Here is a 15870-nt window from a genome sequence, read left to right on the forward strand (position 1 = left end):
TAGGGTTTGGGCTCCCAAAGAGAGTAAGGCAGAGAGGGGTGTTGGGGAGAGAGAGGGAGGCCAACGGAGAGGTGGAGAGAGATGCAGAGCCCGGGACAGAGACAGACAGAGAGGGAGACACAGAGAGAGATGAGGCAAGAAGGGACAGAGATGGGTTCAGGCGGTGGAGGCTGGGCGAAGCCAGCGTGAGTTGGGGTCAGCATGGGTCTCTGGGGAAGGAGTGTGTGGGGCAGAGTGAGAAGTGGGGTGTGGCTGGGAGTGACCCTGGGTCCCCGGGACCCCGCCTGGGCTATAGCCTCGGGCATCCAAGTCCAACTGAGAGGAGCCATGAACTAGGGCCAAGGCAGGGGTCCAGATGCAGAGGGCTCCCCTTTTTCTGGGGTACATGGCTGGGGACAGGGCAGGACGCAAGAGTCAGACCCAGCTCCTCCTCGACAGCGCAGGTCCCCGCCCCGCCTCAGCTTCTCCCTGCACCGCCTGCCTCCACTTCCCCCTAGTCCAACTGCATCCAGGCAGCCGGCAGGTTGGGGCGTAGGCCCAAGCCCTCCCGCAGCCCCATCCCTACTCCCTGGACACAGGCGCAAAGTGGGAGATGGGGCGCAGTCGAAGTCAGAATCACAGATCCATTCATTAAAGAAAAAAAAGCAAAAATCCAAAAAAAAAAAAAAAAAACCATGGTAAAATGATGTGCAAATGATGAGCGCCCCCAAACCAGAGGGGCAGGTGCGGCCGGAGTGGTCGTCAGCGCGTGCAAACCGGCGAGGACGGATGGGCTTCAAAACAAAATACCAAAACCAACAACAAAAAAAACGGGGGCCAAAGTAAAAAGCAGAGATCTGAAAATATCTTTGGACCACGAGATGGGGTGGGTGCGGGCCGGAAGTCTTACCATCGCGAGGGGAGCCGTTGGCCAGCGCACCTCCTTCTCGCGCCCCTTTATCGTGAGCAATTTGACGCATGATAATCGCGTCTATGAAGGTGGCCGCTGTCAGGGTGGTCTTACCCAGAGAACGGAGTTCCAGTTCCTGGATGGAAAAGGGTTTACTTTGAGTCTTTTCCCGGTGCGGGTCCGAGGCCGAGGCAGGTGGCGCCGGCGGGTCCGGGCTGGCGTGGTGAGGTGCGAGGTTCTTCGCAGGGGTGCGGGCGATGGTGGCGTGGCCAGAGACGGGGGGCACTAGGGGCCGGGGCTCTGAGCCCTTGCTCGGGGAGGAGGCGGGCTCCAGCCCGGAGCGGGCTGGGGGCTTGGCAAGGAAGGCATGGCCGGTGTCTGCTCGGGGCCGCTCTGGCCGGGCGACCCGGGGGGCCTCCTTGGGCAGCAAGACAGGCTCCATGAGGGTAGGGTAGACCCCATCGAGGGTGCCGCCCAGTGGGCAGTGGGTGGCGGGTGGGAATGTGGCAGCCGGGCGAACGGGTGAGGAGGTGGAGGTGGACCTGGGGGAGGAGAGAAGGTGGTCAGGCAGTCATGGGAGCTGCCCCCTTCCTCCACCACCCTCGATGAGTCCCCGTTGCCCTGGAATAAGTCCACATTCCCTGCTGCTCCCAGAGTGAAACTGCCCTCCTGACTGTAACCTGCCGGACTGTGTGTGGCACGGTTTGACCTATCCCACTCATTCGTTCATTCATTCCTTGCGTCATTCCAAAACTTCTGATTAAGCAGCTACTAGGTGCCAGGCACTGTTCCAGACACTGTGAATACAGCAGTCATAAAACGGATGCAAGCATCTTACCATCTAATTCAGAAGACAGCCTACGATCACATTAACAGACATCCCAAGCTCTACAGAGCCTGGTAACTGTGTGGAGGTAGACAATGAGGTGCCAGGAGAGAATGACAAGGAAGCTGAGGCAGGGCTAGGAGGTCTCCAGGGAGGGGCACATGGGGGAGCTGGGCCTGCTCAGGATACCCGAGGAGGTAAAAAAGCCACATGAGGAACGGGAGAGCAAGGGGAAGGATGCCGGGGGTGGCCAGGGTGGGCGCTGAGAACAGAGAAAGCCGCTGTTGCCAGCTCTGTGAGTGAGAAGCTGGGGCACAGCTGCCCCTGCACAGGGCTGGGGCTGGGACGGGAGCTGGCTGCTCCACCCACGTGGCCTTCCTGGAGCCCTGCGTTTCCATGGGGGCACCCCATCTCTCGCTAACTCTACCTCCCAGAGCCTCATTCATGAGCGGGCAGTGGGCAGGAGCTCGTTTTCTCCATTATATTTTTGAATCGGCTGCCGCAGGCATATCCCACAGAGCCTGTGTGCGGAACCCTGCTCCCCACAGCCAGGGATTAGTGCTTCATGCACCTGCTGGGTCTCTGAGTCAGGGGTGACAAAGTCACCACTGCTTTTGGGAAACGATGCCATTTTTCATCATTGAAATAATGGTTAGGGGAGGGTATGACTTCAGGCACCCAAGCGGGAAGTGGAGCATGGGTACTTTTTTGAATGAAAATTCATTTTGGAGGAGTAAGTTGCCTCTAAATAGGTCCTAGAGGCTGGTGGCGCATGCCTGTAATCCTGGCACTTTGGGAGGCTGAGGCAGGCAGATCCCTTGAGGTCAGGAGTTTGAGACCAGCCTGGCCAACACGGTGAAACTGCATTTCTACTAAAAATACAAAAATTAGCTGGGTGTGGTTGCACGTGCCTGTAATTGCAGCTACTTGGGAGGCTGAGGCAGGAGAATCACTTGAACCTGGGAGACGGAGGTTGCAGTGAGCAGAGATTGTACCACTACACTCCAGCCTGGGCAACAGAGTACAACTCCATCTCAAAAAAAAAAAAAAAGGTCCCGGGCAGGGAAGGGTGTTGAGGTGTGACCCCACCCCGCTGGTGAAGCAGCTCTGCCCACAGTCTCTGGAGTGTGTGTCACCAGAGGGCACGCAGGAGCCTCTCCCATCTCAGAGAAACTCGGGACTTTGTCCAGGCAAGAGGGACACCTCTTTTCCTTGCTGGCCTTGCTAAATATGGGGGACCAGGAAAGCCTTTCCTCACAGTCCCCATTCAGTCTCTCCCTCTCCACAGATTCTATTCTCAAACCAAACAACCTCCCCATCTACTCATCCCACCGCCCAACCCATCGTCCATCCACCTGAGCCTCCATCCACTCATCCCCACAATTACTCATCCAACCATCCATTCTATCATCCACCTAACCCTACCACCCACCCATCCATCCACCCACCCAGCTAAGCCAGCCAACTATACTCTCACCCACCCACCTACCTCCCTAACCCAACCACCCACCCATCCATCCATCCGCCCAGCTAAGCCAGCCAACTATATGCTCTCACCCACCCACCTACCTCCCTAACCCAACCACCCACCCATCCATCCATCCACCCAGCTAAGCCAGCCAACTATACTCTCACCCACCCACCTACCTCCCTAACCCAACCACCCACCCATCCATCCATCCACCCAGCTAAGCCAGCCAACTATACTCTCACCCACCCACCTACCTCCCAACCCAACCAACTACCCATCCATCCATCCACCCATCCACCCAGCTAAGCCAGCTGTCTATCCTCTCACCCACACACCCAGCTCCCTAACCCTACCACCCACCCATCCACCCACCCAGCTAAGCCAGTGTCTATACTCTCATCCACCCACCTACCTACCTAACTCAGCCACCCACCCATCCATCCATCCACATGGCTAACCTGGCCATCTATCCTTCCTCCCACCTACCTACCTACCTACCTAACCCAACCACCCACCCATCCATCCATCCATCCAGTTAACCCAGCCATCTATCCTCTTACCCACCCACCTACCTACCTAACCCGATTTACCTACCTACATACCACCCACCCACCCACCCACCCAGCTAAGCCGGTCATCTATCCTCTCACCCACCCACTTACCTACCTAACCCAACCATCTGCCCATCCATCCATCCATCCATCTATCCATCCATCCATCTGGCTAACTCAGTCATTTATCCTCTTAGCCACCCACCTATCTACCTACCACCCACCCACCCATCCAGCTGACTTGGCCATCTATCCTTTTGCCCATCTACTTACCTACCTAACGTGACCACCTACCCATCCATCCATCCACCCGGCTAACCCAGTTATCTATCCTCTCTCCCACCCACCTACCTACCTAACCCTATCACCCACCCATCCATCCATCTACCCACCCAGCTAACCTAACCATATATCCTCCCACTGACCCACCTGCCCACCTAACCCAACCACCCACCCATCCATCCATCTATCTGGCTAACCCGGCCATCTATCCTTCCACCCACCCACCTACCTACCTAACCTGACCATCCAGCCATCCAACCAGCTAACCCAGCCACCTATCCTTCCACTGACCCACCTACCCACCTAACCCGACCACCCCCCCATCCATCCATCCACCCACGCAGCTACCCTAACTTCCCACTGACCCACCTACCCGCCTAACCCGACCACCCACCCATCCATCTACTACTCACACACAGTCTACTCTTCTACCCCACACATCTGCCCACTCACCCACCTCCCATATACCTCCCACCAGGCATCCTCTCATCTGCTCATCCTCCTACTGACCACCCATCCACCCGCCCGCCCCCTCCCGCATGCCAACCTGGCCCACCTCAGGACCGTGGGCGTGCTGGGCTCCACAGCGGTGATGATGCCCTTCATGCCTGTGTTGTGAAGCACACTGGGTCTCTGCTGGAGGGCATCCTGGGTCCGAGGGGAGATGGGCGAGTGCTGGTGGGTATGGGAGTGGGAGGCGGGGCGGCTGCTGCTGCCCCCACCCCCGCCGCTGCTGCCGCTGCTGCTGCTGCTCTGCTCTGTACCTGGTGACAGGCAGTGGCATCAGCAGGGGGAGGTCTCTTGCGGCCCACAAGGAGTCCCGGAGTCGGGGGCGGGGGCTCTGATGCCCTACCAGGTCTCCAGATGGGCGCATGCTCCACCGTCGTGGTGGACGTGAGGATGGACTTTTCCCGCTCCCGGTCCCGGTCTCGATCCCGCTCGGACGAGGACGTGGTGGTTGGTTTTGTCAAGTGTGTTGGACCTCCTAGGAAACCCAAAGGCCAGAGACTCAGCCCCAGGGCCCAAGGAGAGCCTGGCTTTGTCTTCTGGGGTGGGAAAGAGAGAGCAGGGCTTCTGCCCGCCCATCCCCCAGCCGCCTCCCATGGATGCCAGGGTCCCCACCCCGGACGGGGTGGTGGCGCTACCTGGGGAGAGTGGGGAGCTGCTGTGGCGGCTGCTGAAGGGCTGGGGTGCGGTGGGGAGGTAGGCAAGGCGGTCCATGGCGGTGGCTTGGGTGCCTGGTGTCGGGGGGACGAGCACGGGCAGGTGTGGCACTTGGGACAGGTCGATGATGCCTGTGGGAGGTGTTGGGCCAGGGCTGTAGCCACAGGGAGGAGAGAGGCCAGGCTGCCCACCGGCCAGGTCACCCTCCTGGAGAGCATGGCACACACTCCTGGAGCCAGCAGAGCTGGTGGCAGGCACTCCCTCCTCGGCTCCCAGCACCGGCCATGGAACCCTTCTCTGAATGCTCAGGTTCTCTTGGTACCACCTCCTCTTCTGCTCCCAAGCCCGAGCCATGGCATCGCCTGCAGCTGCCCTCACTGGTTCCCATCTCAGGCCCTCTGTGCCCCTTCAGCCTCTGACGCCTACACAATCCATTCCCTGTATTCAACCCTCACTGTTCAAAATACTTAGTGTGACTTCGGCTTTTCCAGCTGAGCCCCAGCTAGAACTTGGTTATTCCAGAAGCGTTTCTGAGGATGGCCCTGGAACGTGTGCATGCAAAGCAGCTGTGGGCTGTTTACGAGGCAAAGGAACAAACTCCAAACAGCCTCACATTTTCATCTTTTTTTTTCGAGACACAGTCTTGCCCTGTTGCCCAGGCTGGAGTGCAATGGTACAATCTCCGCTCACTGTAACCTCCGCCTCCCGGGTTCAAGTGATTCTCTTGCCTCAGCCTAGTGAGTAGCTGGGACTACAGGTGCGCATCACCATGCCTGGCTAATTTTTGTATCTTTAGGAGAGACGGGTTTCACCATGTTGGTCAGACTGGTCTGGAACTTCCGACCTCGTTATCCACCTGCCTCGGCCTCCCCAAGTGCTGGGATTACAGGTATGAGCCACTGTGCCCAGCCACATTTTGATCTTTCTTTAAACTCCTGAGGTCCCTGTATCCTAAGAGTATACACAGATGCACGCACACCCACTGAGGATGCAGCCAGGAGCCGCATGCTGTGCACTCACCTACCAGATGCTAACCAGCACCCACAGCACGCACAACCCCAGGCCACCCACTCAGGTGTGTTCACACAAGGTGACCCACGAGGTGACCGGGTCTAGCTGCCTCCGCGGGGCCACAGGGGCAAGCCCATGTCCTTTGGGAATAAGGCCAAACCCAGTGGAGGTGGTCTGCCCGCCCACTCACCTCGGGGACCGGCAGCGTAGTTGAGTGCCAGCGAGGACTCGCGGGGCGAGAGGCCCCTCAGCATGTCAGCTCGCTGGGCCATGGCGGTGGCCGCGTTGTGGTGCATCTGCTGCGAGGTGATGTAGTCATTGATGATGGTCTGCCGGTTCTCCAGCGCCGCCGTGTCGGGGTAGCCGCGGATGAGGTAGGGTGGGTACAGGTGCGGGTAGGTGGGGTTGGGGGCCAGGTGCCGGGGCAGGTAGTAGGCAGTGGCTGCGGGACAGAGGGGAGCTCATGTGAGGCCAACCATACCTAGGCCTGATGGTGTCGCTCCACCTGTCTGGATGCCCCCTACTTCTGCACCCGGACAGCTTCTCCCACCTACATGTGTGACTGCCCAAAGCACAAACCAGAACTGAGCATCGGACAGCAGGAAAATATCACGCCAGGACACAAGAGGGTGACTTCTACGAACGATGCTTTTTGCATCAAAGTTGTCCCAAACATAGGACATCCCAATGCAGATTAACACACCAAAGGGATGCAACTTTTTATTTTTATATTTTTTTTATTTTTATTTTTTGAGATGGAGTCTCGCTCTGTTGCCCAGGCTGGAGTGCAGTGGCGCGATCTCAGCTCACTGCAAGCTCCACCTCCCGGGTTCACGCCATTCTCCTGCCTCAGCCTCCCGAGTAGCTGGGACTACAGGCGCCTGCCACCATGCCCGGCTATTTTTTGTATTTTTAGTAGAGACGGGGTTTCACCGTGTTAGCCAGGATGGTCTCGATCTCCTGACCTCATGATCCGCCCCCCTCAGCCTCCCAAAGTGCTGGGATTACAGGCATGAGCCACTGCGCCCAGCAACTTTTAAAAAAGACTTTCAGATCATGTCTATTTGAAAAATGCATACACTCAAGTCCTCATTCTGTACCTTTGCATTACTAAAGGCACTGATAAGTCCTGCAGGAAAAGAAAACCACTGAAATGTTTAACCCCACATGTCCTGCAAACTACTAAGAGAAATTCTGCTCCAACCTAAGCTGGTCATGATTACACTGTTGGGTCTTCCAATCCCGAGGCCTCAGTTTCCCCATCCAGGGGAACCTAACAGTTGAGGCCTAAGGAATCCCTGAGTGAACACTGATGAGGTCCCTGGCCCTGTTCAGCACCACTGGCAGGGTTCTGGGAGCCCCAGGGCAATCACCTGCGTCCAAAGGGATGCCGCGGGGTATGGAGGTGGGGTCGAAGGCCAGGGGGATGTGGCTGCGATACAGGTCCACACCACTCACGCCCCGAAGCAGGTGCTCATAGGGCGAGATGGGGTGTGGGTGGTGCTCGGGCACGGTGCTGTGCGGGGACTTGGCGATCTCACGAGGCGTCGATGTCAGCTTTCGGTCCTGGGATGCCTTGCTGGATGAAAGGCTGCCTGTGGACGGGCAAGGTGGATGCATCGGGCCTCTGCACTGACCCCCCACGCAGGGCCTCTGGGGCTGGCATTTATGGGGAGTTGTTTGAGGATAGGGACCTCGGGATCCCAAGGACCAGGCCTCTTCATTCACTCCTTCATTTCTTCATTGCCTTAGTTCACTTTTTACTGACTCATTTGCTTTTGTGTTATAGTTTTTAAAAAATTCATTCTTTCATCCATTCACTCACTCAGTCAATAAAAAAAAATTGATGCAGCCTCTACTACGTGGCAAGCATTGTTGTGAGAACTGGGGTCACCCCAGTGAACAAAACAGACAGAAATCACAGCCCTCACAAGCTGACATTCAATGTGAGAGACAGGTGATAAACTAGCAAACAAATGAGAATTACAGAGTGACACACGCTCAGAAGAAAATTTTCTTTCATTTTTTTTTTTTTGAGATAAGAGTTTCACTCTTGTTGCCCAGGCTGGAGTGCAATGGCACGATCTCTGCTCACTGTAACCTCTGCCTCCCAGGCTCAAGTGATTCTCCTGCCTCAGCCTCCCAAGTAGCTGGGAATACAGGCGCGCACCACCACACCCGGCTATTTTTTTGTATTTTTAGTAGAGACAGGGTTTCACCATGTTGACCAGGCTGGTCTTGAACTCCTGACCTCAGGTGATCTGCCTGCCTTGGCCTCCCAAAGTGCTGGGATTACAGGCGTGAGCCACCACGCCCGGCCGGAAGACAATTTTAAAATGTCACAGCATGTGATATGAACTGGGGAGAGGGGGTCTGGTTAGAAGAAGCCTCCCCAAGGATGTAATATTTAAACAAAGACCTGAGGGATGGAAAGAAACCCACTAAGTAAAGATCTGGAAGGCGGGGACATGGCAGGCAGAGAGGAGGAGCCATGCAAAGACTCCCAGCAAAGACTGAATTGACCGAGCTGAGCATGGCCAGGGAACAAAGAGAAAGGGGGCCCAGGGGCTGGGGCTGGGGAGGAAGAAGGAATCTGGTTGAACAAGAGGCAGGCAGGGCCCCAACATGCAGGCGCCTCAAGGCCATAGCAAAATGTGTGAAGTTGCTAGAAGGATGAAAGCAGGGAAGTGGAATAATTTGATTTGCATTTTTAAAAAGTATCCTGGTAGCTGTTTGCAGAGTGGATTACAGCAGGAAGAGGCAGGGTGTGGGGGAAGCTAGGTGAGACACCATGGTGGTCTGGGAGGTGGCAAGGAGTTGGACAGGGTTTGGAATTGGAGGCAGAGCCCACAGGCCTGCAGGTGGTTTGGATGTGGTGGAAAGCGGGTGGCGAGGATGTCCCGGGTGCAAACTAAGCTAACGGTGGATGGGGAGGCACAGCTTCTCCAGACAGGTGCCCACCCCACTCATGCCCATGCACACCCCACTCACCCTCCTGCAGGCGTGGCGTGGGCTCCCGCGTGGTCACAGGCGAACCTCGCGGGAGGTGGCCGGCGAAGGGTGCCCCATGGTCCTCATAGGTCAGGGGGCTCTGCCGCGGCTTGCCCAGCTCAGGCACGATGACCGGGGCGCCGCGCGCAATGGAGCCCCCCGAGCTGCTGGCAGTCCCCGGCCGGCTCTTCAGGCTTTCTTCGTAGCAGGCGCGTTCCAGTGCCCGGGCGTCGGCCATCACGTCCAGCGGGTGCACGGGTGGGAACGTCCGGCCGGGGCTGCCGATGAGGGAGCGTACGTCGTGCTTTTTGGAGCCAGTGGTGGACGCGCCGGTGTCGTACTTGAGCGGGGTGCCCTGGGGCAGAGGGGGTGTGAGCTCCAGCCCTGGCCACAGCCATAGCCCAGACCAGCTGCATCCCCCTTCTGAGCCTCAGTTTGTTATCTATAAGATGGAAGTGACACCTGATGCCTCCAGAGGCAGGGAGACAGAAGGCTTTGCTAACCCTGAGATGGGCACTCTTGTTACTTACTGCCCTGCCCACCCCGGGCCTGACCCTGGTCCCCAAGCTCCCTGGGGGGGACTGCAGAAATGGGTAAAAAGTTCAGCAGTCAACTCTCCCTGCTGCAAGTGGTGGGCCCTCTGATGGTCCCTGGAGTTTGCGGGAAAGAAGCCCAACACCCTCATGTGGGTAAAAAACCTTCCTCTGTTCAGCCTGGGATGCTCCACGGCCCACCCAATGCCAAGCAGAGAAAGTCAGCACCAGACTCAATGCTACCCGCCCTGAGGCTTTCAGCCCCGGGGACACTGAGGTCAGGGCTGAGGTGTTTGCCCTCCAGACAGAAAGGATGGTGAGGAAATGGGGGGTCACAGTCCAGACTGGGACCTTCGTAGCCAGGCCACCAGGTCCCCTGCCCCTTTTCAGCAGGCTTGGGAGACACTGATACAGTGGGACTTTAGGGCTTTGCAAGCAACAAAACTCTATTTAGGGATGTCTTCATTACTTTCATAAGAAGGGGAACTGCCCTTGTTTTTCAAAAGAATATTCTAGAATCTGGCCCCTGTCTTGGTCATGCAGTGGATGCTTCCAAGGACTCCATAACTGCCTAGGGGCTGAGAGCCAAACCCTTCCCCTGGCAATCAGGGATCTTACTGCTTCTGCCTTCTCCCTGGATTCAAAACCTTCCTGCAAGCTGGGACCCCTCCCGGGACACCCCCCAAGTCCTTCCGCCTCACAGCCCCACAGCCCCGGGGTGGCTCCCACTCTCCTTCCCCTTCACAGGAGGCCACCTCTGCCCATGTGGAAGGACGGTGGCCTTCAGGGGCTTTCCACCGAGCAGCTCCTCGTACCGTCGGCACGGAACTTCCCCTATTGAGCTGGGGCCGCATTGGGGGACTAGGGCCTCTTGTGGTGCAACCTGCTGGTGGGTGCAGTGGATGCTGCAGCTGTAGGAACATCTGGATTTGGGTTTCACAACTGCATTTGCTGCATGACTCTGGGTGAGTCGCTGAACCTCTCTGAACCTCAATTTACTCAGCAATAAAATAAGGTCATTAAGAAAACGACCTCAGAGCATTGCTAGGGGGTGAAACAATGAACGCATGCAACATCCTCAGGCCGCGCCTGGCCCCTCACAAAGATTCAATGGAGGCAGTTACTTGTCACTATGTTTAGTCCTGTGGCCTTCCTTGGAAGCCTGCCTGGCCTCTCTGGGCCTCAGTTTCCCTCCCTGAAGAATGGGAACAACGTGAGTTCAGTAGAATGAGGTCAGGAGGCTGGTGACCCTTGCACAGCCCTGGAACACGTACAGCCGAGGCCCGGTGACGAGCAGCTGGGTGACTGTAAGGTACACGAGGGCTCTCAGCCTCAGTTTCCCCATGTGGAGAGGCCCAGGGCAGTGCCCCACAGCCACCGCCACCCCTCCTAGAACTGGGCCCGTGTGCCTGGCCCTGGGCCGTACCTGCGTGATGGAGCCCTCCTTGAGTGGCCGCGGTGCCAGGGGCAGCTCAGGCGTGTGCCGCAGCTCCTCGCGCGGGATCTCATGGATGGAGCGGCCCGCCTCCTTCACCGTGGCCACCAGGCCCTCATGGGCCGGCTTCAGCTTCAGGGGGCCCAGGGCCTGCGTCTTGTAGGCCTCGGTCAGGTCCCGCGGGGGCGGCGGGGGCGGAGGCGTGCCCTCCCGCTTTAGGAGCTTGGCCTCCCGACGCAGGTAGTCCTCCTGTGCCTCCACGTAGGACCGAGGGATCCCTGCCGGGTCGACAGCACTGACCCTCACGCCCTGCCCCGCCCAGACCCACCAAGAGCCTCCACACTAGTGGGTTCTGGAGCTAGTCTGCGTGAGTTCAAATCCCCACTTGCTGTGTGACCTTGACAAGGGAATCTGACCTCTCTGGGCCTCAGCTTCTTCATACATAAAACGAGAATATTAACTGAACCACCTCAGCAAGACGTGAACACTATGAAACCACGAAGCTAAAACCACAGGCTGGGTGCTCACGCCTGTAATCCCAACACTTTGGGGGGCTGCGGCAGGCAGATAGCTTGAGCTCAGGAGTTCGAGACCAGCCTGGGCAACACGGTGAAACCCCATCTCTTCAAAAATACAAAAATTAGCTAGATGTGGTGGTGTGCATCTGTGGTCCCAGCTACTCAGGAGGCTGAAGTGGGAGGATTGTTTAAGCCTGAAAGGTGGCGGCTGCAGTGAGCTGAGATCGTGCCACTGCACTCCAGCCTGGGCAACAGAGTGAGACCCTGTCTCAAACAACAACAACAAAATAAAAATAAAAAAATAAAACCCACAAAGCTGCCAAGTTCACAGTAGCTGGCTGTGCCACGGACCAGCCACGAGAACCTGAAAGAGTTCTCGGAGCTCTCCAAGCCTCTCCCAATCGCATGTGCCTCACCAGGATGTTCTGTAAAACGATATGCAGGTGGCACCTGGGTTAGTGCCAAGCACAAGGCAGTTGCTATGTGACATCTAAAAGCAGAGGGGTGATCGGTGGTATTTTGCTTTTCGTTTTTGTTTTCAAATAAGTAAGAGACACCCTTGCTCTGCAGCTCACGTACTGATCATGTACATGTGTGCTGCAGGCCTTTCTGCATACCTGTCCTGAGTTCCCACCACGCTCTGGCTGTGTCTCTCCCCTCCCGCGCCCTGCTTGACTGTACACCCGCTGGGGGCACCCAGGGAGCAGGGGACAGGGCGGTACCTTGTGTGATGGACCCGCGGATATGGTGCTGCTCTTTGAGGTGGTGGGGGCTGTGTCGCTCCGGCGGGATGGCACGGCCCATAAGACCTGGGTGGGAGAGGGTAAGGTCATCGATGATTCCATGGGTCCCTGAGCCGGCACTGGGCAGTGACAGGGGTCAGTGTCTACAGCCGCCAGTGGACGTCCCCGCGATGATGGTGGAGTAGGACCCAGCACGTGAAGGTCCCTGTGCTACCTCCAGATGGAGCCTCAGAAAGCCCAGCCTCAGTTTCCCCATCTGTAAAACGGGGTCAGCCATCCCCCCACCACCCACCAGGGGGCACCGAGAGATGAAGTCTCCTCCCTGCTATCACCTTCGATGCTGGCTGAGGAGATGGCTCTGCCCACGCGGCCCTCCATCATGTCGTAGGTGCGCTTGGGGGCGGCCGTCTCATGGGGGGGTCCTGAGCTGCTTCTGCCATCCTCCTTGGAGCACTGGGTCACAGACATGCCACCTGGAAACCACACAAAGCACTCGGTGAGGAGCTGGGCACGGGGTGACCGCGTGCACGGGCCCAGGACCACGGTGGGCAGGCAGGAAGGCAGAGCCGGTAGGCAGGAGCCAGCAGTGCATTTCTATGCTGGCCTTGTCACAAGGCCTCACAGCCGAGGCCTCCAGAGGGAGCCCATAGCCTTCAGCCCCCGGGGGCCTGCCAGCAGGACCTAGGAGCTTTTCCAGGGGGTTGCACGGTGGGAGAAGCAGGGCACGCTGCCTGCACCCCATACCCTAGCCCTCCAGGGTGCTCTGTCTGCAAGCAAGGGTGTGCCTGTGACCACATGAGCATGTGAGTCTGTGTCCGCACACACGGGTGCTGACATGGGGCGTGAACATGTGCACACATGCATGTGAGCAAAGACGCATCAGCAGTGTGGACGTGCGTGCAGGCAGGAGCACACGTGTGCACCGACACTTCAGCAGTGTATGGATGTGCGGGCAGGCAGGAGCACGTGTGCACTGACACATCAGCAGAGTGGATGTGTGGGCAGGCAGGAGCATGTGTGTGCATTGACACATCAGCAGTGTGTGGACGTGTGGGCAGGCAGGAGCACGCGTGTGCACTGGCACGGGTCTTGTGTGTGCAGGAGTGGATGTGGGCACATACACGTGAGCCTGGCTGCTGAGAACTAAGTGGGTCCCTGTACACACATGTACCAGGGTGCCAGGCAGTACACAGCTTTGTATGTGTACACGTCACACCCAGAAACCTGTGTCGATGTGCATGTGAGTGTCTGACCACAAGTCTGCGTGTGCATGGAGAGGTGTGTGTTGCAGGCAGTGGTGAGGGGTGGCAAGGTGAGTGGTGAGTGAGTGGTGAGGGGTGTGTTGCAGGCAGTGGTGAGGGGTGGCAGGGGTGGCCTCGCCAGGCCAAAGGAGCCTAGATGGGCCCAGCTCACTGCTCCCCAGACAGGCAGAGGGTTGAACAGACGGAGGTGGCCCCCGAAGGTAAAGGCTGGGCTTTGCCCATCTAGCCAGGGTTCTCCTTCCAGGGCAGCTGAGTCCAAAGCTATCAGAAATGAGCCCCGGGAGCCTCCGCCCCACCCCTCAGAGGGAATGACCAACTGACAGGCTCTCGGACTTTTCAACCATTGCTTCGTGTGGCCTGCGGCCCGTGAGCTACTCCAGGGGTTGCCAACAGGAGGGTACTGGGTTGTTGTCCAGAAAACGTTCCAAATTAATCGCCGATGTTTAAACATTGGGAGATTTCAGATAAAAACGGAGATGAGAAACCTGGCTGACCGGTGGCTGCGGGGGAGTGGACGGCATGGGCAGGCACCACAGTCCTCCCCACTCCCTACTGCGTCACACCTGCTGCTGCCCACACTGCCTACCTGGCCCAGGGAGCAGACGAGAGTTTAAAGGCCCCGACTGAAACCCACAATGAAGACGATACACTCAAGGCCTATAAAAGCTCAGGCACTGGTCTGGGGTCCCAAGGTGGGACTCTACCCAGTGACCTCTCAAGACAAGCCCTTGACTAACCCCGCCACCAGCCCTTCCCAGGCTTCCCGCCACCCCCAGGGCACTCAGTCCAGGGGCACCAGGGCATGAGCTGGCACCCAAGACACAGCTGCAGGCCTGTCTCCAAGGCTCTCTCTGTGGCAGCAGGGAGTGCATTATGTTCCTAAGCCACACGGTGCCACCTCCACCTCCCAGGCCTGGGGAGGGGGCCGCGGGCACAGGCGGAGGCGGATGGAGGAGAGGCAATTCCGGGCCTTGCAGCTGCAGTGCTGAGAGAGGCGCCCATTAGCAGCTTTCATCTGCACACCCCTGGGTGCCCTGGGCTGCCAGGAAATTCTCTTTCTCAGCACTCGACTCCCTTAACTCCTTCCTGGCAGGGTCTCCTGGTTCTGGAACCCAGAGCCTAGAAAGGGAGAGGATGGGGGCTCCGCAGCAAGAGCCTGGGACACAGTGGGGCGAGGGGCACTCTGGCCATGGCCTCTTTCATGGTCAATGAGAGAGTGCGTGGTTTGTCAGTACAGTGCTGGAGGCCTGGCGGCGTGAGCTCGGGCTTCTGTTCCGGGCCTCAGTTTCCCGCCTATGCTTCTAAAAAGGTTGGCCACGAGTTTGTTTCCTAAATTGTAAAGAACTGGGCGGAGGTGGGAGGCAGCTAAGGCCAATGCTTCCCTGCTGCTGGCTTGCATACCTGCAGGGATGGGGAAGTCACTACCTATCAGATTGTGCTTTCTGATGCCAACCCAGCCCTGCCTCCCTGTGAAGCTACCTCAGTGGGCCAAGCACACTCCTCCCCTGGTCCTGGGCCTCCTCTCCTCCTGCAACTCACCCTCATAGGACAAGACGTGGCCCTTCTTGCCTTCGTAGATGACGTGGCCCTTGGGCAGGCTGTCCTCCCGGCCGCGGTCCAAGCGACTCGGGCTGTCCTCGCCGATGATCCTGGTGATGGTGCCCTTGTACAGGACGTCAGCTGGCGTGCCCTGCAGGTGCAGAGGGGTGAGCGCCCAGGAGGCTGCAGCCCAGGACCCCTCTCAACTCAAATGCAGGCAAAGACGTGCTTACAAGCCCATGTGCCCACTGAGGTACACGCGTGTCCACATACACACTGTCTCAAATGGGTAAGAGCTTGCATGGAACAAAACCCCATGAGGAACCTGAAGAATGAAGATCCCTTGTCAAGTGCTTCCCATGAGCGGACACTGTTCTGGGTGCTCTCCATGGATTTGCTCATTTAACCCTCAAAACAACCCTAAGACAATCCTATTGATTATGCCTGTTTCAGATGGGGAAACCGAGGCACAGGGAGGCACAGTGACTTTACCCGGGGTCACCTGGCTAATGAGGGGCAGGCGGGGACTTGAACCCAGGCATTCTGGTCCTGGAGTCTGTGTCCCCACCACTGCATGGGGTTTACTTCTCAGAGCCTTGACGTTCAGTTACCGAAAACGGTAACTGGCGGGGACGCTGGGGTTTCTGCTCCTGTG

The 15870-nt window shown here is 57.8% G+C and overlaps 1 protein-coding gene across 50 annotated transcripts in view; it reads right to left on the bottom strand.

Annotated features, from left to right (window-relative positions):
* Positions 1 to 15870, bottom strand: part of NCOR2 (nuclear receptor corepressor 2) — a 247317-nt gene that overhangs the window by 11135 nt on the left and 220312 nt on the right. For 24 of the 50 annotated variants that reach the window (XM_063712330.1, XM_063712327.1, XM_063712316.1 and 21 more), the window contains 11 exons: positions 15216 to 15366; positions 12747 to 12887; positions 12394 to 12480; positions 11145 to 11431; positions 9186 to 9540; positions 7568 to 7789; positions 6385 to 6636; positions 5165 to 5314; positions 4873 to 5004; positions 4576 to 4783; positions 1004 to 1431 (listed from right to left, as the gene is read on the bottom strand). In XM_063712330.1, coding sequence (XP_063568400.1) covers positions 1004 to 1431; positions 4576 to 4783; positions 4873 to 5004; positions 5165 to 5314; positions 6385 to 6636; positions 7568 to 7789; positions 9186 to 9540; positions 11145 to 11431; positions 12394 to 12480; positions 12747 to 12887; positions 15216 to 15366 — 2413 coding nt within the window. Of the gene's footprint in view, positions 1 to 889; positions 1432 to 4566; positions 4784 to 4872; positions 5005 to 5164; positions 5315 to 6384; positions 6637 to 7567; positions 7790 to 9185; positions 9541 to 11144; positions 11432 to 12393; positions 12481 to 12746; positions 12888 to 15215; positions 15367 to 15870 lie in introns of all 50 variants that reach the window. The other 26 variants (XM_063712304.1, XM_063712300.1, XM_063712303.1 and 23 more) reach the window with 3 other exon arrangements.

Source organism: Pongo abelii, chromosome 10 (genome assembly GCF_028885655.2).
Source record: "Pongo abelii isolate AG06213 chromosome 10, NHGRI_mPonAbe1-v2.0_pri, whole genome shotgun sequence".
Lineage (NCBI taxonomy): Eukaryota > Metazoa > Chordata > Mammalia > Primates > Hominidae > Pongo > Pongo abelii.